At 40.2% G+C, this 22,048-nt stretch overlaps 1 protein-coding gene across 1 annotated transcript; it reads right to left on the bottom strand.

Annotated features, from left to right (window-relative positions):
• Window positions 1–7,679: 7,679 nt before the first annotated feature.
• On the bottom strand, window positions 7,680–9,682 carry LOC119646957 (insulin-like growth factor-binding protein complex acid labile subunit). Its single transcript, XM_038047654.1, has one exon. The coding sequence runs from the start codon at window positions 9,595–9,597 to the stop codon at window positions 7,864–7,866; it is 1,734 nt and encodes a 577-aa protein (XP_037903582.1). The 5' UTR covers window positions 9,598–9,682; the 3' UTR covers window positions 7,680–7,863.
• Between the last annotated feature and the right edge of the window lie 12,366 nt (window positions 9,683–22,048).

Raw genomic sequence — 22,048 nt, 5'->3', positions numbered from 1 at the left:
CAATGTCAATCTACAAATAGCATTTAATATTTTTGTTGCGAAGTGTTTGAATTTCCATTATCTACATATTCCTGAGTTAAGCCAGAATTAACGGTCAATTTTGTGAGTTTCTCGCGTGGAGTAAAACTGTGTTTGCTTTCTAAAAAGTGTCAAATTAAAAATATGAACTAAATATAAAGGTAAGACGTACAAATAAGTTAAAAAAAATCATTAAGGCGTTTGTTTTTGTCGGTAGGCAATGAATAAGAGAACAAGTCCTTAACTCAAAATATATCGAAGGAAACTGAGAATCTGCTGCGTAGTGGTAAAACGTATTGGCAGATTTCAATAAAGGTTGGAATCTCTGTTGACATGGTAAACTAAATTCGCCAAAAAATTTTCGATTTCCCTGTAAAAAGTAAGACAAACCGCACGCGGACTCTTAATCAAGTGCTCGAGCAGGAGCTTGTAGGGGGTATAAGAAGTGATAAATACCGAAATGCAGCAAAAATACACCACGATGACAAATTGGAAATATTCTCAGAAACTGTTTGTCTAATGGGGCGCGCAAAAGTTAAGAAATCCTTACTAACAGAGAGACATCAGAAATTGCGATTGGCGTTCTCAGAAAAATAAAAAACCTGGGCTAAAAGTGACTGAGCTTGATAAGGGTATGGAACTGTATAGCAAGAAAGGGCTGCGAGATTGGAGAATATGGAAGGAAGAATGACAGCAGACTCTTATACTAAGGTTCTATAGAATCTTTTGTTTGGCATCATGTTTTTCTTTTGTTTTTCAAAGGGACAATGATCCGCAGCGCATAGTAAAATCACCCGACAAATGGCTACAGGAGTGCGTTAGACTAGCCTCTCCAATATCCAGACCTAACCTCACCGAACACCTCGGGACTGCTTCAAACGGTCGGACACAGTGGAGTAGGGGACACTAATCAAATTTTGGCCAAATGCGTCGGGTGCATGGTGCGTAATACTATATCAAATTTGTGAAGACCCAGTTTGTAGTTTGACTATGAGGACGTACTAGATGTCAGAGGAGTGTATACAAAATATTAACTTTAATTTTTCCACATAATCGTATAAAATCAGAAAAATGATTACGTTGGAGTATTGCATAACTATTAGTTTTTTTTTACTACATTGAAGAACTTGAAGAACTCAAATTTAAAATTAAAATTGGCAAGTCTCAAATAGAGAATTCAAACTCGGTGCAATTCTCATGAACAATTCACCGCTGTTTAATAAAAATTTGGTACAAAAAGAAAAATGGCTGAACTTTGAAAAAAAATAATTAAAAATCGACTTTCTTTAAAGTTTTGTTTATAAAACAAGTGATTATATAATCTGCAATTTGAATACGAGCATAATTTCTTTTAGAGCGCTTGGTAATGAAGTTTCCTCCGCAAGCGGCAGACCAGAATTCTCTACCCAACTCTTAGCAGCTCTAATCGCTTTTCATGAGCGTAACTCAGCATCTTTGAGATGCTTTCCGACCATAATCGGTGCTATGTCGTAGGCATAGCCCACCACCGTGGCTTCTTCCGGGACCGGAAAATTGAGTATCGTTATACATCATGTTCCACAGTAGTGGGCCCAAAGCGAAGCTCTGTGGGACATCTGCGGGGATAATGTGCTTCTGGGGTTGGTCTTCGGTATCATTACAGAGCCTCCGTTCTTGTAAATAGTTATCGACAATAGTAGCGAGATAAACGGAAATGCCAAACTTTGCCAGAAATTTCCATATTAAGTTCACAATGGCTGAATTGAATGCATTTCTCACGTGCAAGGTCATCACCACGCGATATTTGCTGGTAGTGCCTTTCCCATGAGTTGCATTTTCGGCCAAGCCAGTAATCAATTTGATGCATCAGTGGTTGATCTGGCTCTACGGGACTCCTACTGTTGATCCCAAATTCCACCTTGGCTCTCGACAACCGGTAGCAATCTATTTTATATAACCCGCTCCAGCATTTCCCTCACAGTGCCCAGATGACGTATGGGTCTGTAGGAGGATGCTAGACTAAGGATCCTATTCGGTACTCCATCTAGCGCCGGGGCTTTACTGCCGCCCATTCTGCCGCAGATTTCCAACAGCTCGTCTCTGGTAACTGGTGGTATTGGCGTCACATTCAAAGGCCGCTGGAAGCAACTCTTCTTTTGCGGGAGAAATAACCCCTGGGTGATTTTTGACAAGAGGGAAAGGCACGTGATCTGCGGAGATGAAAGGCCTTCAAATTGCCCCATAACGATTCTACAGGCACTTCCCCACGCTGTTACGTCCGCTTCTGACAAGAGCCTCTCTTGTGTCATTAGATGCCGAGCTTGAGGATTGCGGCTTTCTTATAGGCGTTTTGCCTGTCCTTGATGAATTCTACCTACCGCTCTCTCAGCTACTCTCCTGGCTCGGTGACAGGCTGATCGAAAACTGGCCAGTTCACTATCACACCAGTAGTTTGGTTTTCTACTGGGGAAGGAGCACTTCTTAGGAATGGATGCACCACATACTTTGACCATGTATTGTGCCAGATGGAGAGCTTTTTCTGTAGAGGCGTTTGCTCTACTAGATTTCTCTAACTACACCTCTATGAAGGTCTGCTTGCAATCCAGCGTGACACCTTAGTGCCGAGCATGATGGTTTTTTGCCCTCTGGCTCCCTCTATAGTCCAGAGAGGACTGCCTGTCGATCGCTCTGGGTGTAGCCTTCACTGAAGCACCAAGGATACCACGTACCAGTGCAGGGCTGAAAAATTTTGGTCTACACCTGAGGCAGACCCTTCCTTCCGAAAGGTGTTTACATCACGCTCGTTAGCCAGGACTATATTCAATTGCGCAAAAGCCTCTAATAAGCTCCGTCCCCTTGTTTTCTTGCGTTGAGCACATGATTGTCAAGCATTTGCTTGAATCCAGACAACTTTAACATTGGTGGAGCTAAGCAGCTATAAATATAGACACCACATATTTTCCCCCACACGCCCATGTCGCTGCTCCACAAGTTAAATTTGTAGCCTAAACACCACAATGACAATTTATATAAGATTCAGTGACAATTTCCACCTCAGATTCGTTGGTGGTCTGTTCAAGTAAATGCGGAGCGACCCTGCAATGGTTGAGATTTATTTCAACAAACCTAATTTGCTCATTGCCTTCCTGAATTTCGGGCATTTATAACTTCCAGCAATATGCCGGCTATCCCGTCCCTCTTTTACTCCCCACAACAGGCATTTGGGGTCCATATAGCACTTCCTGGCAATATGGCCTTTCCCCCCACACCTTCTGTGTTAATCGGATCGATCAATGGCGCTGGTGCATGCTTCCACGTGGTTACCAAAAATGAGGAATTTAAAATGCTCCTTAAGTGAGATCCGTTCTCTCAAACGACAGACAACTCGCCCAATCTGAACTTTTCCGCCCGCTAACAACTTCTGCGGTGCCTCCACGTATCCTTCTCTAACTAACAATAGACTCCACCGCGAGTTCCTCTAACTTGAATTGCTCCTTCAAGGCAGAGGAAAGTTTTCCTATCCATGTCACTTCATTGAGATCCTTCCATATATGCATATTTAATGTTTTTAGGCACTTATTTAAGTATTAGTAGTTTTTAAATTGAATGCGAAAGCTGTCTGTTTTGCCCACGCTGGATGTTTTCATCTCCATGAGATCCGTTTTCTGGGTTCTGCGGATTTCCCCTCAGATCCATTAGGTTGGGATTAGCTTTGACTTTTTTGAGTATCTTCGCATAGATTGCACTTGCTAGAGATAACTGCGGGCACTTCCCTTTTCGTCTTTTTGTTGGTAACTTTGATCCATTCAGTGTTTTCTTTCGCCTTGGGTTTCTCCGCATTAGCCGACGTTCACATTTTGGCCATATGTTTTCCCCTTTGTGAAGCTTTATCTCCGCTTTTCGCAACTGCCTGTATTTCTTTTTCTCTTTTAGGTGTCATTTGAGTAGCCTATGACACTGTTAGGACAGCAGGTTTCGGCTCTCCTTGGAATTTCTTTTGTTTTCCTACACTCATTTGTAGAGGACTCTGATAGTCCTTACCATATTCCTGTCCTTGTTAAATTCGGACGGCTCAACTATTTCTGCCCCAAGTGACCGACGAGATTGCTCCTTTTATACGCTCCTTCACCATCGACTTGTATAGGCCTTTCTTGTACTCTTTCCTTTGCCGTCTTTGGCAGAGAGCTGATGAGTCTGAAAAGAAAGTGCATGCACACATATTTACACATCAATCGGTATGCCCCTATCAGCTGCTTGGAGTCGCACCTAATGAAACATCTGGCAACTCCTCATAGGTCTGTCTGTCTGCCTGTCCGTCCGTCTGTCTGTCTCTCTGCTAAACGCGCTTTTCTCATAAGCCGCTATACCGATTGACACAAAATCTGGTGACAAAGGGGGAACAGTGAATTACATCTTTCTATGTTGAGTTTGAGGGGGAGGGTCCTCGTACATGCAAAAGGGCGGTATAAAGAATGTAGACATGTTGGGTTTCAAATTAAACTTCTCTTGGTACACTTCAGACTACTTAGTACTTTTCGAAACCTGTCTTGGGTTTGACGTTTGTTGGAAAGACGACGACGACGTGGCGATGATTTCTTTCTCGGATCCATTCTGCACTACCTAACCGAAACATCTGAAAAATACGTGAAGTTGCCTCTACACGGTACCCAGGCCTCAAAATACTCTCCATATCGATATCTACTCAAATTAAGTTAATAATAGTAAATTGTATCCGGATAGTTGAGTGGTTAGAGGACAAGGCTATCGTACGGAAGGTCGTGGTTCAAATTTCACTGGTGGCAGTGGAATTTGTATCGTGATTTGACGTCGGATACCAGTTGACTCAGCTGTTAATGAGTACCTGAGTCAAATCAGGGTAATAGTCTCGGGCGAGCGCAATGCTGACTACATTGCCTCCTATAGTGTACTGTAGTGTACCGTTACGGTCTTGAATGAAGTTCTCTAACACACCTCAAGGCCCAGATCCAATATTGATTATTGCGCCAACGATTATTATTATTATTATTATTAATAGTATATTACTATGTTTTCGGGAAATTGATTAGAAATCCCCTCAAGTTTATCCTAAAGTTATAATATAGTCTATAGTATGAAGTATGTTATCCTCAAGTTTGGTAAAAATTTTACCATCATTGACTGCAACCAAAAATATCAAAATCGCACTAAAGTAAGTATAATAATTAGTTTGAAATGCCAAATATATATACATGCGTATTACGAGTCACGTACAAATGGGGTAGTTCTGCACTCAAATATACTTACATAAGAAACAAACTAAACCTTTCATACCTGGAGGGGCGAACTTCTGATTTCCGACTTGTTTAATCGTTTTTTTCTAATCTACAATTTTTTTTTTGTGATAAATGTGGTGAATTGTCACACACAATATGTTAGCAAATAAAATGCCCCAAAGTTTATTCAAATTGGTTTAGTAGATCTTGAGATTAACTGACGGCCAGTTGAGAACACGTCATTTCGACAAAAATGCATTTAAAGTTTTTAATGTTTCATTTATTGAAGATTGTGGAATTGAGTTTTATTACCGCTGACTCAGATAAAAGTATGCATGTGTGTTCAATGTAAGAATAGAAGAAATCCCTATTTTCGGAAGAGGGGATACGCAAAAATGGAATGATCGCCTCACACAACATGGTCTCAGATTGAATCTGAATAAAACAGAATTTTCGACCATCGATCCCCATGAAACAGGCACTATCACTATCAGTGATAGTGACCTGCCCAGAACTGAGCGACGTAAATATGTCAGATCAATGGTATCAGACAATGGAGAACTGCGTTATGAAATTGATATACGTATTAGGGCAGCCTGCATGAAGTGACGTTCGACAACTGGTGTTCTTTGTGATTGACGTATCAAGGAACGTCTCAAGTCTAAAATTTACCGCAGTGTCGTCCGCCCTGTCGCCCTCGTTTTTTCTGAGTGTTGGTCGACTATAAAAGACGATAAACGAGGTTTCGCGGTAATACAAACGAAGATGTTGCGTTGGACCAATGGTGTAACACGACTTGATCACATACGAAATGAAAATATCCGCGATTAATATGGGGTTGCACCAATCGTGGAAAAATTGCGACAGAGGCGGCTTCGATGATATGGTCACATAATTTGCGCTAAGGAGAATTAACTTGCCAAGATTGGTCTGAACATCGAAGTTGGTGGTAAACGACCAAGAGGCCGGCCGAAACGACTGCGACTTGATACACCGGATGGTGATTTGAAAGTCTTGCGACTGCATGCAGACCAGACCTTTGATGCAGCACAATGGCACAATCGATTATAACGAACCGACCCCGTTTGTGAACGGGACAAAGGCTAAAGAAACAAAAAAAAAAGAAGATCGTTCTGGTTGCCGCTTACAAGGCTTGCATCGTAAACTCCGTTTGTATTAAAAACGTCTTGCCTTTTAATGGAACCCCAGTGGGCCTGCTCACATAATTTCTTGAATAACCAACTCCAGTTTATCACAAACAGTTCGACTGCCTCTAGCAGCCTCGCTAGACATTGAAGAAAAAAGGTAGGGTGATGCCTCCTAAACTGAACCGGAATCGTGTAACCAAGATGCTGTCAAAAACCGGTCTCCAGATGGAACGCCTTGCGGTAGCCGTCACTGGATTCTCGTCAGGAGGACGGAGGAGGAGTGTTCTTTATAATCCCACCATCTAACTTGGCTTATATTGTCGGAAGCTAAAGTTGGGGAAAACGAATATTCCAAGGGTTGCGAGGGAAACAAATGCGAATATTCCAGAAGCTTACAAATTTCTATCCCTTTTAGTCGACATTCATAACAAGTAGTTAATGCGTTGAGTATATTTTTAAGTCTGGCCCTAGTGACTTCTGGCAGTCAGGAAGCGTTGAAAGCTGTTTTTGCACCCCAAAGTATGACTAAACTGGAACAAAACACTTGCAAAACTTCGAAACTATGGCAATGAGGCAATATAACGAATAAAAATATCCTAAAATATCACAATCATGCTGACGACATCTGCTTGCCTGTTGGTAGCCGGTCGTAGGAAATAAATCCGAGCCCTGAGTGAAAATCATGCCGTTCACTCTCCAAGTTCAATTCAATTTTGCTAAAATCGCTTTAGGCCGCTGAAAAAACTTCGGTCCCAAAAGGGGAATCAGGCTGTCCCCTCTTTACATGTCCTGGGACAATGTCCGCTATTTGTGCAAAGTAGGTCGACGCATCTGGGGGAAAACTTAATAGCAGATGCAAAGTTGAGAGATCTGGAAGTAGGGAATATACTAAAGTTTCTGATGGTTATGGGCTTGCTTGAGATACTAATAGGTACATAGGAATTTTTCTTAACAGAATAATAATGGGTTTGGCTTACTCTGTCCTGACACAGGCGATCCTTGATGAGGAATACAATTGGTTGTTGGTGGTAAACTCGAATGAAATCAAAGTAGTTTTTTAGTTGTCATTATTGTTTCCATAAGGGCAAAGTAGAGGTAACTAACTACCTTCAAAGGTAGTATTTGAAATGATTAAGCGCGGCCTTCCTGTATATATATATGCAGTTAAACACATTTTAGAGACGACGAAAAAAAAAATTATGTGGTACCTTGGAGTCAGATTAGACGAAATGTGGATTAGATATTGAAAAATTCATCAGTCAAAATATCAAAAATAAATCCATAGGCTATAAACTCTGTTGTATTTCTGCAAATAGGCATTGTCCTCAAAATTTGATAAAATCAATGAGGCAAGTTATATCATTGTTAAATCTAAGGTTACACTTGTACATATTATAAATATGAAAATTCTTCCTTCAAACTCAGTCATTAACTGTACTACATTTTGCTTGAATATCAGTCCTGGATCATCTGTTATCTTTGATCTCCTCGTAAATAGCCACCGGTTCAGGTACTTCATCGATCTGCATTTCTATCGGTTCCAAATTGCCGATTGTGTCCAGTAGTTCGATGTCTTCCATATTCGCGTTGGTATCAAAAAACTGCAAAGGGACTTCGTATCCTGGCGAACTATCACGCGGTAGCTGTCGGATTACATCAAAACGTTCTGGTGACCACTGTGATCTTTTCAAGGATCGATAGAATGGCACCTGACCTGACCTACGACATCTTTTCCAAATGTAAAACGCAAGGGCGGGCACGACAATTAAGCCAATGCAAGCAAGAAATCCGTACAGGATTTGTTTCCGAATATTCCGTTCTGGGATGTTTGCTGAATCCATTGTTAGGTGTGGCATTATGGCCAAAGGGTTGTCAAAATGGTGCAAACTATCGTGGGCGAAAGGTGGTCCTGTAGGGTATGTGGTGCAGTGCAACCCCTTCACGTTTATCCTACTCACAAACTTCTCATACTGGAAAATGCGGAACAGGTCCGGTCGTTGGTTGGCCAGGTCCAGTATCCACCTGCACTCCCATGGATTTTTATTGACGTCTATTTTCAGGTGGGGGTTCGGATTGATATCGACTCCTATGGCGATGGCGCGCAGAAAATTGTTGGATAAATCTATTTTTATCAAGGTGGGTATCGATGTTTGGAAAATATCAATTGAGAATGTTTTCAGTCTGTTATTTTGTAAATAAATAGACTCGAGTTGGTCCATGTCGATGAAACTTTCACCTTGCAGATGCGTTAATGAGTTGAAACTCAGATCCAGGATTTGTACACCCGAACAGTTGATAAATTTTAAATGTTTGATAGAATTATGACTTAAATTCAAGAACTTCAGTTTAGAATTATCGATCACAGTTAGATTCACAATTTCGTTTTCAAGCAGCACCAGAGTCGTCATTTCTCCGTCGTTTTCAACTATTAAGTCTAGGAAGGACATGTTGGTAACTTCTAGTGTACGTAGTTGTTCAGGAAGATTCTGGAAGACTTTGTCGTTCATTCTTTGCATTGTTAACGTTAACTGATCACAGTGGACATTTTTGAAAAAGTCCGCTATTTCTACGGACAGATAGGATTCGTTTATATTTAAAGATTTCAAGTTTGTTAACCCGTCGAAGGCACCTGGTTCGATATTGCAGATGTGGTTTTGTTGGAAACTCAGAGTAGTCACAAGGGGCGTATGCTGGAACGCATCGTCTTTGATGTTTTTGAAAAAGTTTTTCTCAAAAATGATTTCTCGCACTGCGGCCACATTCTCTAATAAATCATTTGTTATATTATCAATTAAGAAGTTTCGAAAAACCGCCCGATGGACGCTGCTGTTTGTGTCAGGGAAGTGCTCTAATCCGAAGCTTGGTACATTCGAGCAAAGTCCGTCCATCGAAATATTTCGTATATTTTTAAACCGACTTAAAAATAAATCACTTAATTGGCTACTGTAGCTCAGATTGTGCTGGCCAGTGTCATTTAGCGATGAGCAATCTATATTAACCGGAAGCTGTGCTCCGGTCTGCAGAGTGATATTGGCCCAAATGATGCATTCTAGGTTAACCGCGTCGCAAGTGTTATTATTATCCAATGTGCTGTGCAATATTGAACTATTCTGGGAGATCTCTGAGTGATCACTACACACTATTTGAAAAGATTCCAATATCACTACTATCGGGAGGAGAATATACTGCGGAGAATACATGTTGTGCGGGAACTTTTTCCGATGCGTCCGAACGATTTGATTTTCAATACTGGCGGCCACTTGATGATGAAACAAACGATTTGCAAATATTCGAAAAAGTAGAATCAACAAGGGGCAGTGGATTGGTTTTTTGGTCAGTGCTTGTCAAACTACGCTTTCCTTAAAAAGTTTATCTAAATTTTATATTGTTCGGAAGGGAGGCTTCTATATGATAATATAATAGAAACAAGTCGGGAAACCGGAAGCTTGACGCTTCAGGTATAAAAGGTTTTGTGTTTCCCTATGTGAGGACCATAACGTAGTTCTCCATTGGCTGATAGCATTGACCCGAGATATTTAAATCGCTCAGTTCTGGGCAGGTTACTGCCATTGCCAGAACTCAGCGATTTAAATATCTCGAGTTAATGCTATCAGCCAATTGAGAACTGCGTAATGAAATTGTTTCACGTATTAACGCAACCTGGATGAAGTGGCATTCCATAACTCTATAGTTCTGAGTGTTGGCCGACTATAAAAGACAATGAACGGCGTCTTGCGGTAATGGGAACGAAGATGTTGCATTGCACTGGTGGCGTGACAGGTTTTGATCACGTCTGAAATGAGAATATCCGCGATCGATATGGGTTTGCAGCGATCATGGAAAAACTGCAAGAGAGGCATCTTCAATGGTTCACGTAATTTGCACTAACGAGAATTCACTTACCAAAATTGGTCTGAAGATCGAAGTCGATAGTAAGCTACCAAAAGGCCGGCCGAAACATCAGGGGCTTTATACGCTGGATCGGGATTTAAAAGCCTTGCGATTACATTCTGATCAGGCATTTGATAAAATAAAATGACGAAACCGATCACGACGAGCCGACCCCGCTTGTGAACGGGACAAAGGCTGAAGAAAAAGAAAAAGATGTGAGGAGCGTCGTGTGCACGTCAGCTCCATGTCACATAGCTAAAAATTGCATTGCCCTCTACTTTTTAAAAAGCGATTTAAATAAATCATTTGATGGAAACCCATGTATTAGCAGATGCCAAGAATGTAACCTACATTAAATATAAACAAGTCGGGAAACCGGAAGCTGGACGCTTCAGGTACGAAAGGTTTTGTGTATTTCTTAGTACGTAGCACGTAATATATCCATATATTATGTGAGAGTATCCACTTTCGGGTGATATTGACATTGATAGTCTTCAATTTTCAAAGAAGCAACAAATTTGGGGTATTATAACTTTGTTAGTAATAGTGCGATTTCCATCAAACTTGGTATGATCATGTTCTACATTATAGCCTACATCACTGCAGAATTTCGTGCCGCTAAGATGAATTTAAGGGGGGTTTCCAGCCAATTATAAAAAATTATAGTAATATACTATTATTAACTTTCTTTGAACAGATATCGGTATTGAAGGTATTTCGGAGCCTAGGCACTATATAGTGGCAGCCTCCTGATTTTTTTCAGATTTTTCGGTTTGGTAGTTTCTGAGAATGGCCCCCTTAAAGAAATGATCACTTTCAACCCCCCGCACTCCCCACGTTTCCAAGAAATGTCAAAACTAAGACCGGCTTCGAAAAGTACTAATCGAGACCTTTAATTTGATACCCCACATGACTATATTTGATGAAAAAAAAATTTACACCCCCCTTTTGCATGTATGGGGACCCCCCCTTAAATTCAACGTAAAAGGATGTAACTCACTGTATGTGTGAGCGTTCACAGTTCCCACCTTTCTACCAAATTTGGTGTCAATCGCTATAACCGTCTCCGAGAAAAATGCGTGTGACGGACAGACAGACAGACAGACAGACAGACAGACAGACGGACAGACAGACAGACAGACAGACAGACGGTAAACCGATTTTAATAAGGTTTTGTGTTTACACAAAACCTTAAAAAGGCTAGGGAGAATTAGATTCTTCTTGAATGGAATTTTAATAGTTCACTCGAATTTCAATTATTCTCGTTAATTATGACGTCAGCATCTTATTTGTATGGTTTAGGATGCTGTTAATTCCCAAGAAATTGCTAAGTTTGAACTGCTATAACTTTGGCACTAATAGTTGGATTTTCATGAAACTTGGCATGTGTATGCACGAGGCTGTCTTCTATGTCAGGTATAATACACCTAGGACGAACCTAAGGGGAGTTTTTTAGTCAATTTCAAAAAGTTGATAATATACTATTAGTACATTTATTTGAGCAGATACCGGAATGGGACATCTCTCGAAGATTAGATTTCACATAAGTGTTTTACACAAAACAAAAAGGGCTGCAGATAAGTAGATTCTTCATAAATGCGACTTTAATATTTCACGCGGATGTCAATTATTCCCGTTAATTATGACGTCAGCATCTTATTTGCATGGCTTTGGAAGCAGTTAATTCGCGCGAAAGTGCTAAGTTTGAACTGCTATAACTTTGGCGTTAATGGCCAGATTTCCACGAAATTTAGCATGTATGGTGCAAAGCTCGGAAGCCCTAGGATGAATTTAAGGGGGGTTTTACAGTAAATTTCTAAAAGTTAGTAATATACTATTATTAAGTTCATTTGAGCAGATATCGGAATGGGACATATTTTGAGGCCTAGATTTCATCTAAGCGCACCACCCTGATTTTTTTTCGGATTTTTGGGTTTGGTAGTTTCCGAAAATGAGTCCTGTCTCACTTCAAGTGCGTACATTTTGACTCCTTACTCGCACGCTTTGCAATTCCAGCCAAAACTAATATCAGTCTCGGAAAGTACAAAGCGTGTTCATTTGATACAACACGACTATATCCGGTGAAACATTTTTTTGAATTCCCCCTTTGGATGTATGGGGAGCCCCCCTTTAAACTATACCTAAAGTTATGCCACTCACTGTATGCGTGGGATTCCGTAGTTCCCATCTGTCCACCAAATTTCGTTCGGATCGGTTTAGTCGTTTTGGAAAAAAGTGCTTGTTGCAGACATACAGACAGACATACAGACAGAAATTGAATCGATTTTAATAAGGTTTTGTTTTATACAAAACTTTAAAAACAATCCTAGATGACTAGCTAACGTGTAACCTTAGAAAAAAGGGTTTCCTCTCGAACATGAACATTTTTTGATTGTAAAATTCACCCAGGAAGATAACCCATACCTCAATAAGGTCACTATTTATAGAGTATACATATATATACACATGTATGCATATTATCCAATATTCCTGATAAGAATTTTGTACATGACTATTATACGATTTGTGCTGCACAGTTTCGACCACCATTCGCTCCTGCCATTAATGAAGTTACAACACTGCAGGGGCTGCAAGCAAGCGTTTCACGAGAGGATACCGTTACTCCCGGTGACTTTACTCCACTCGCATTGAGCAAGACTACGCCCATCTACAAGCTCTTTCCTGATATGGTACCTCATAGTGAAATTCAGCGCGTAGCATTCACTCCAGCTCGCTCCAGCGTTGATTAACAGAGCGCTCAATTCATTAAGTTAATTGATCCGCTTCCATGTTGCCATAGTAAGCTAGGTTTTGAAACGTCCTTTTGGATTATGTCTTTCACCGCATCAGAGATAAAAGCCCTTGCGATGGCATCCCAATGTTCATCAATATTCTCGGGCGGGTTGTTCAGAGTTTCCGTTGTTCGTGCACAATGAAGTTTTCTTACTGGTGGATGATAGCGTTTCACAACAAAGCTGATCTCTAGACAAACTGTTCTAACAACTTATCAAAAGAAACACGGCCTCTGACTGAATCTGAATAAAATAAAATTTTTGAAGACCGACCCTAATGAATAGGTACTGTCAGTTGACCTAACAAGACAAAGACTGAAGAATACTTTCCTTTGCCAGTAGATGTAGCAGCGAAGGTAGCTTCTTGTATTATGTATGTCTGGAAAACAACTCATAATCACCCAATTGGGTCTGTGGCAGGCCTTGTTTTCGAACAGTATGCCCCCTATATGAAAGCGGTGGTAAATGCAAACATTTATAAACTTCTCACCGTAATTGCTGTAGTCACTAAGATTATACCTCCTGATGACTTACTCGACCATTCATCCTGATTGTCACCTTTAGGAACGGTGTAGTTGCTCATTGAAAGCATCTTTCTTTCAGTTTTGGTGTGTAGCATTGCATAATTGTGATCCTTCTTTGCCTGAAAATATGAAAATCAATCAAAGTTCTGGCAGAATCTGGTACTCAGAGCCGTCTTGTGGAAGCTTGCATCACCAATTTGCCAAAGGATTTGCATCTACGACCTTTGGTGGTTCTTAATATACTACTATTGTTTGTTCACCATTACTACTCTTGAGTGCGGCTTCTTGCCAGAACCTATCGTTTAGTATTCTGATCGAATTAGTCTTAAGGTAACTTATCCGTCTATTATCTTAGGAAAATGAGGTCTATTCTAGAGTATAGCACAATTCAGTTTAGTCGATTGAGTTTAAGCAATTGGCTTAATATGATGTTACTATTTAGTCCTGGTTGACTGTCGGAATAGATCCGAATGTCATATGTCATTTCTACAAGGGTTTGGTTCAAGAAGATACACAGGAGGTGAAACAAGTCAAAAAAAGCAGGACTAAAAATGAATCATCCGATTTGAGGCCGAGTGACAATCGCAGTGCGTTGTGCGAATCCATGTAACTAAGCAACCAACTAAAAACAGCCACTACAAGCATACATAAATACAATAGGAAATTGATAAAGTTACATTGCGATATTATTCGCATTGCCGTCTTCTACTATTGGTACCAAGCTGGTAAATAGAAATGGGAGCCAATATCAATGGAGAAAGCGCAACTGCGATCTTGACTGAAAAGCCTCGCCCACCGAACGCTATATTTTTTATCCTGCAAAAATTTAAGTTTTCTTGGTTTCCGAAAACAGTTCAATCTACTCTCCATTACTAACTAATCCGTAGGTAAAGCTTTATAGGTTAAATCTCAAGGGATTCGTAGCCGCCTAAATCTGGAAATCATATAATTCGTGGACATCACCCGGTATTTGCCAAGGGCTTTCAAATGAAAGGGAAGCCGCACAATTGATGGCATTTTGAACGGCATTTTCCCTCAAGCGAGAGAGGGGTAGAGGGGTAGATTTAGAATTGTCCACAGAGCTACGGATGGTGGGATTCTTTCCGCTTCAGCAATTATTAGGCAACCGAGCTTTTGATATGTTCTAGCCACCTCTTGTTATTATTAAAGTTTAATATTGTTCACAAGACAATGCTAGCATACACGAAGTCTGAGATCTATTGTATCTGTGTGGCGAAAACCCCCAGTTCTAAGGCACCAGAGCAAACTCCAAGACTTCTGATATTGTTCGTAGATGTGATATTTGGCTGTTTACACTAATTAAAATTCTACTTCTGATAGATTTTTAATGTATCTCCCAAGGTGCACGCAAAGGTTATCAAGTTCTTTAAATAGGATCCGCTTTAACTTTGAAGCTGTTTCCAGTAAGTTCCCCTTTTTATAGAATTGTTTGCATGATGGTGATTTAGCTGATTTTGCGATCTTCTCCAGAGTGTTCTGTGTTACTTTGTTTTGATTTCAATCTTTAGCTCCCAGTCCTCGACTCAGGAATGTCCTCGCCGCTTTTCTCTGCCTTGCCAAATTTGAGTACCAACATGGTGTTCTCTCCATCTTTTGCGTAATGAGAGTGCAGTTTTCCTCTAATGCTCTTTGATGCTAATAGTGAACATCTGTTCCCTGTTCCGACTCTTTCTGACTGATTCAATCGTTGTTGTGTTGCCATCATGTCATTAATTACGATAATCTGGAGGTATTTCCAAACCACCATCTAAGAACGGCTCTGATTTATATAGCTATTTGCCATAAGCTCTTATATCAGGCGTGGCATGTCAAATTCTTGTCAAAGTGCATCAGCTCCCCCAGCAATTATCGAGAAGCTTGTATTCTTCTTCTGCTGTTTAGCGTCTGGTTGGTATACAGTACTTCCTCTTGAATAAGGTAGATACCCTATCATCAAAAAGTACGTGGAATGTTTAATTTAAGCGAACAAACCACTTTAACTGACATACTGGGCAACATTTTAGCGACAATCATCATTATTATCTGTCTAGTGTTTGTTTACATCAGTAAATTATTTATTATTAAAATTAAAATAGTAAAGTGAGACTACCAGTGAGACAAGAGGGAAGGAAAAGGAGCCGGTCTTAGTGAGTAACCAATTCCTTTTCTTTCGCTTACCTCGCGGGACGGCTATTTCGATATTACGTCGTGAGGCTACGAACTGCAGGTAGTGAAATAATTTGCTACTTTCCTACGAAGTTTCTCCTTCTTCAGTAGATTGTGGATCGCCTTCACTAATTTTTCCAGCTTCCTCCAAGTTTTCCCAGAGGCTAACATGTGATCCACGATATTCTCGAGCGACAGCTGCGCCCTGAGTCAACTACCGCCACCGCTCCGTATGCGGTGAACCCCGGGCAGTTAACAACAACAAGTATCGCATCCTTGGGAATCATCTAACTTCCCCGCGCCTTCGCTTTTCCCATTTTGAGACACTTTGAATAATCTAGAGTCCAGCATCTTTTAATTGAATCATCCCATATTTTTTCTAATTGCCGACGATAGGTACAGGACTCGGCGATTTCATATGATGGGTCATAAAGGCATCGACCCTCGTTCGCCAAGATGTCGATGGGGAATATGCCTAATTATCACACATACTTTGTCGATATGGCGTGGCGATTTTTCTTCTATTTGCTCCTAGCTTTAACGCCAATGCCCAGGTTAAAGCTGCATAAAACAAGATAGAGCTGACAACTCTTGAGATAAAGAGCCGACGGGTTTGCCTCGGCCACCAGCATTCGGTAACATTCTTGCCAACAATGTAGCAATCCCCGAAGCCTTTGTTGCTCTCTTCGGTCATCCATGATTCCTAGGTATTGAAGCATCGGTTGCGAATCTAGGATATGTTCGCCAATTCTGATCTTTATCGACATTTGCTTCTTTCGCTTGACGATCAAAACTATATTATGCTCAGTGAGCATTAGACCAGCGTATTCTAGCCAAGATTTTATTTCAAAAGTTTCCTTGTTTGTGAGGACCTCGATCTCCTAAATATCTTGTGCCACGATAGTCGTTCCGATGTCATTTCCGAAGCCAATCATACATTATTATCCACAGGAGAGGACCAAGGACTGATCCTTGTGGAACCCCGCAAATTTGTCAATGCGTATTAAGCCCATTGTCCGAACTGTAACACAGTAGCCTCTCCTGGAGGAATTCAATGGCTATGCGCAAAAGATATCTGGGAGCGCCCAATTTGATTAAACCCGCAATTATTTTGCCCCATTTTGCGGTATTGAAAGCATTCTGTGATCGGTGCAAGCCTGTTGTAGATGCCCCGTTTGAAAAGTTAGCCGACTCCGTTTAATAGGCATATAGGCCTATAAGACGAAGGATCACCCAAAGGTTTATTTGGCTTCGGGATTAGCACAAGCTTCTGTTCTCTCCACTTTTTCAGGAAAATTCCTTGTTTGAGGCACGCTGTTTTAGCGAACCATCTTGGAACTGGCTACTACCAGAGTTTTATTCGGAATACTATCTAAGTCTGGGGCTTTATTTTAGACAATATTCTTCTCGGTGGTTGCCTCGGGAGTTTCGTCGGAATCTGTCTAGGCAGTGGGTAGGTTTATGTCTTTCTGTCTGCTTGCCTGTCACATGTACTTTTTTTTTAGAAACCGCCACACCGACTGACACAAAATTTGGTGAGAAGGTGGGAACTGTGAACGTTCACGTACACAATGAGTAACATCGTTTTATGTGGGGGTCTCCATACATGCAACAGGGGGTGTACATTTTTTTTTATTTCACCAAATATAGCCATATTGGGTATCAAATGAAAAGTCTCGCTTGGTACATTCCAATGGTGGCATCACTTCTGACATGTGATGCACAAGGGGGAAGGCGGAGGCTGGAAAGTGGTCATTTCTTTCACGATGCAATTCTCGGAATCTACCCAAGAGAAAAATTTGACAAAAATCACAAAGCTGCCACTATATGGTACCTAGGCTGCATATCGATATTTGTTCAAATAAAGTTAATAATAGTATAATAATGTATTATAATGTTTGGTAATTTACCGTAAACCCCCTCTTAAATTCATCCTAGAATAATGTATCATAAATACGTAGTATAGGGCACGAGTCTAGCAAGTTTAATAAAAATCGTACAACTACTAACAAAACTATAGTAGGTTAAATTTGACATTTCAGTGAATGTCAATATCATGCTAAAGTGAATATTCTGACATAATACAGTGGAATGCCGGTTAGCATTCTCGGCGAATTCGTATGAATTTGCCGGTCCCCAGAGCTAATTTTCTTTGTTTTACACTCCCGACTATTCGTAATCTCAATATTTCGTACCAAATAGTCACTCGCTTAACCATACGATAACATCGTAGCTCGTAGCTCGTTTGTTACTGAATTTAAGAAGATTTTGGGAACGAAGGTATCCAATAAAAGAACTGGCCTATTAATGTTTTTTGTCGAACCTGCTGCCACCAGTAGAGGTATTAAGATTGTTCTGAACACGCAGCTGTTTCAAAACTTCAACGCTAGGCGTTTTTTTTGCCTGGAATTCAGAGGAACCACTATTGTGAGATTATAGTCCTGTACTCCTTGTCGAGAATATCGCGGGGATATGGTTGAGGGAGGAGCAATATTGTACGAGCGACTTATTCATGCTCTAGTCGGCAAAGTTTATCTATAAATACCTACTGACTCGGTATAAACCTACTGACTTGGAATAAAACTCAGCCTTGGCAATCGTACAGTTCTTATAATTGAAAGCAGTTCTCTTCTGAAGAATTGATGTAACCGTACAGGTCCCATCAACATTTACTTAAATAGCTTTGTTTACGAATGAAGTTTTAACAGTTCTTGGCCGAACCTTTTTGCTGTAGATTTGATTGACCAATTGGGATCATCATATATCCGTAGCAAATTAACCACACAGTTGATTGCTTCTACTTTCGAAAAAAATCTATCATTGTAGGTTAGTAGATGCCTTCCCTTTTCATTTGAGCTGTGCTGATAGAAGGGAAGAATACTGGGCTCCTCAACTCAGTCCAGTTGATTGAGTTTCTTTCAGATTTTCCATTAAAGAGTTTAAAGTTACACCCTCGACAAAAATTGATCTTTAAAATCGAATTAATGTTCGTGGTGTTTCTAGCGATCTAATTGACTGACATGGCTTCAGTTATACCGAGGAAAATAGGTTCTCAGACATTCGCCCTCAGCAGTAGTCACACCTTGGCTTAGGATATTATTATAGTTTAAATTCAGGTCTCCCTGTAAGTCGGAAAGCAGTGGACCCAGCTGAGAATGAGTCGAGAAGAGTTATGAGATTCCACAATTGTGTTCGGTGACGGAAATAAATAATCAATAAATCTCCCTGTGTCAATGAAAACTGATCCTAGAACAGAATCGTCAGGAGTTCATTGGACGACTCTCGCTTTCAGAATCACCAATTGACCGTGCAGGGAAATCGCATCGTTAACATCTCAATTGGTTCATGTCATAAAATTTTATCTGATTGACAACACAAATTTGGCACACTTAGCTTCCTTGAGTCTGTATCAAAAATTAGATACATGTCCTGTTTCACCTTATTCGCTAGGCCTAGCCCCTTGTGTTTTCTTCCTTCTGTCTCTAAAATTAAAATCAGTGCCAAAAGGGACACCGTTTGACGACGTAATTGACGAATTGATATGTGATGATGATGCAAGAAATTCACAAAAAATGGCAAAGTTTCACCCCCTATAACTTTGTTAATAATAATTGGATTTTCTTCAAACTTGACCACTATGTACTGGTACATAGTACTATGCTATCTCTTACACACATGCCAAATTTTGTTATCCTGGGATGGACATAAGAGGGGTTGCTAGGTAAATTTCTAAAATGTGGAAATATACTATTTTAACTTTTTTGTGCAGATATCGGAACCAGATGTATTTTGAGGCCTAGATTTGGTAGAGATGCACCACTGCGATTTTTCTCAAGTTTTTCGGTTGGATATGTTCTGAGAACGAGACCTGTTACACTTTTTGGGGGTCATATTTTCAGCCATCATTCCTCTATGCTGCATCCGATATCAAATATGGTGCCAGTTCCGAAAAGTACTAATTGAGCCTTTTAATTTGATACCCCACATGACCACATTTTACGAAAAAAATTTTGCAGCTTCCATTCACATATATGGGGTCACTTGTTATATGAAAAGGGAACAACAGACCACATGCTCTCACCAATTTTCGTGACAATCGGTTCAGCCGTTTCCGAATAAATCAGGTGTGACAGACAGACAGACATCGAATCGATTCTAATAAGGTTTTGTTTCACAGTTTCTAGTTTGGTCAATGCATTCAACTTTAGAACATGTTACTTCGTTTGAGACAGTTTTTTCTCATGACGTTGTGGTTCACTTTTTGTGTACGTTTATTTATCAATGCTTAATTTAGGTGTGGTTTTACCTTTCTTGATTACTTGTCTATTTCCGTGACCGGTCTTTTACTATAGCGAATACCAATCACTAGGTTTACTATATACGAGGTACGTCTAAAAAGTAAAGGCACTGGGGTTCTAAAACTCATAGGGAATGTTTTTTTTTTAAATGAGACCAATTCGAGGTTAGTATCTGAAAAATTCTTGACTTAGGATCATTTCTTGCGGAAAATGTTGATCCCTCCAGTGGAGGGTTTTGCATTATGCGTCGTCACTTCTTCTTTCAACGCGTTTTGGAACCTGTGTCCTAGTGAGCTTACGAGCAACTTATCGGCCTTGTTGACTGTCCATTTCGTAGACTCATTTAGGTTATTCCCAAACTATAGATGTATGGGTGCGAAAAGTGCTCGTATGATTTTTGGTCACAACTATAGCGGAAGGTCTTCGCCAACTCTGGCTTCTTAGGCTGCAACAATCGCCTGGACAAGAATCGGAGAACGTCCCAATAAAAGCTGTTCAAAAATTCATTTTTACGTTGTATCCATTGTATCACCTTTGCAGAGAAGGGTAAGCGTCTCGATGATTCAACCAACCCATTTTCCTGTTGGATTGCTAAGAAACCTAGTACTAGTTAATCGCATCAGGGGGGGGGGGGGGGGGGGCGAGGGAGGTCGAAGGTTTAATGTTTCGATTTTAAAAAGGAACTCTTCAATTGGCAGCTATTCTTCACAGCCTTGTGGTTCGAGGTCAATCCACCCCACGTGGATTTTTGAGGGTGGACAAGCGCTTTTTTTCGTCCAGTACCTCATTGACGAATAAGCATTAACCAAGTCCAAGTCTCCTAGTAAAATACCAAATGGTTTCACCTTCACCGCCATTTCATTCCGAAGAAGATAAAGAATATTACAATTGTCCAATAAAACGAATTAAAAGATTTTCATTTCACATAAAGGTATAAAGGGAAAGATACTCCTTAGAAGCTCGGATGGTAATGCCTTTCTGCGTATAGCCACAAAAGCCTATATAACCAGAGACTTCAGCTCCAAGGCAAATGCAAGAAATGACAAGCTCTTAAGGTCTTTTATCAAAGAAAAACCATCCCGGATGGGAACATTTGCATTTGCTTCAAAGGAGAAGGCGTGAAAACCAAAGTTGAAAAGCCAAGTTAAGCTCACGTAAAGCCTACCGTAAAAGAGAACAAAGTTGAATACCTGAAGTCTCTCTATCCGACACAGCATGAGTAAGTTGGAACCTAACGAGACTGGCCCCACGTTGGGCGCCACCCCTTTTGTATTCCAGGTTTTGGTGCCATGCCAATTTTGTTAATGAAGTTTTTTCAGCAAAGCCGAAAGTGTTCTTAATGCATCGAACCCCCTTTGCTGCTTTTAGTGCACTAAAAGAGCTAATTATTGCATCAGGCCTAGAGTCACATTTAAAAATATTGTCTGATTTAGTCAGCAATTTAATCTATTTGCTTCTATTAACGTATCTGTATGAAAACTGAATTCTACAACTTAAATTAAACCAAACTTTGAGAATCGCTACATTTTCATGCCATTGTTGTGGATATCTACGTGAAGATTTCCACTTTTCACTCAATTTATTTATTCTGAGAGAGGAAAATCGGAGCGAATCTAATTTTAGAAAATGGCACGTGCCAATAAGAATGAGTTGTTTACATTATTCTCTCGTATTAATTTGCAATTGAGTTGCGTCTTCTACTCAGGAAAAACAAATTACCTCGTATGAGTTTCCTTGAAAATTTTGAGCTAAGCAAGGTCAGTTGATGATTTTCCTTACTTGTCTAGGAGGTGGGAAAAGTTGATAATTTTAGAATTTGGTAGCAGTTCCGATGATTAAAAGATTTGATTATCTTTTTTATTTTATTACGGGTCTATCAGTTAGTCTATTTAAAATATACATTTTGGTTTAAATTCTTTATCTCGATTCGGGTTTCCTTCCATATTTAGATAAATTTTAGATAAAAAGCTCTAAATTTGT

Source organism: Hermetia illucens, chromosome 1 (genome assembly GCF_905115235.1).
Source record: "Hermetia illucens chromosome 1, iHerIll2.2.curated.20191125, whole genome shotgun sequence".
NCBI lineage: Eukaryota > Metazoa > Arthropoda > Insecta > Diptera > Stratiomyidae > Hermetia > Hermetia illucens.
This window is presented reverse-complemented; position numbering and strand designations above follow the sequence as displayed.

What these genes read in the sequence shown, in the direction of transcription:
- LOC119646957 (XM_038047654.1), bottom strand. Translation starts at nt 9,597, where the DNA reads ATGTATTCTCCGCAGTATATTCTCCTCCCGATAGTAGTGATATTGGAA.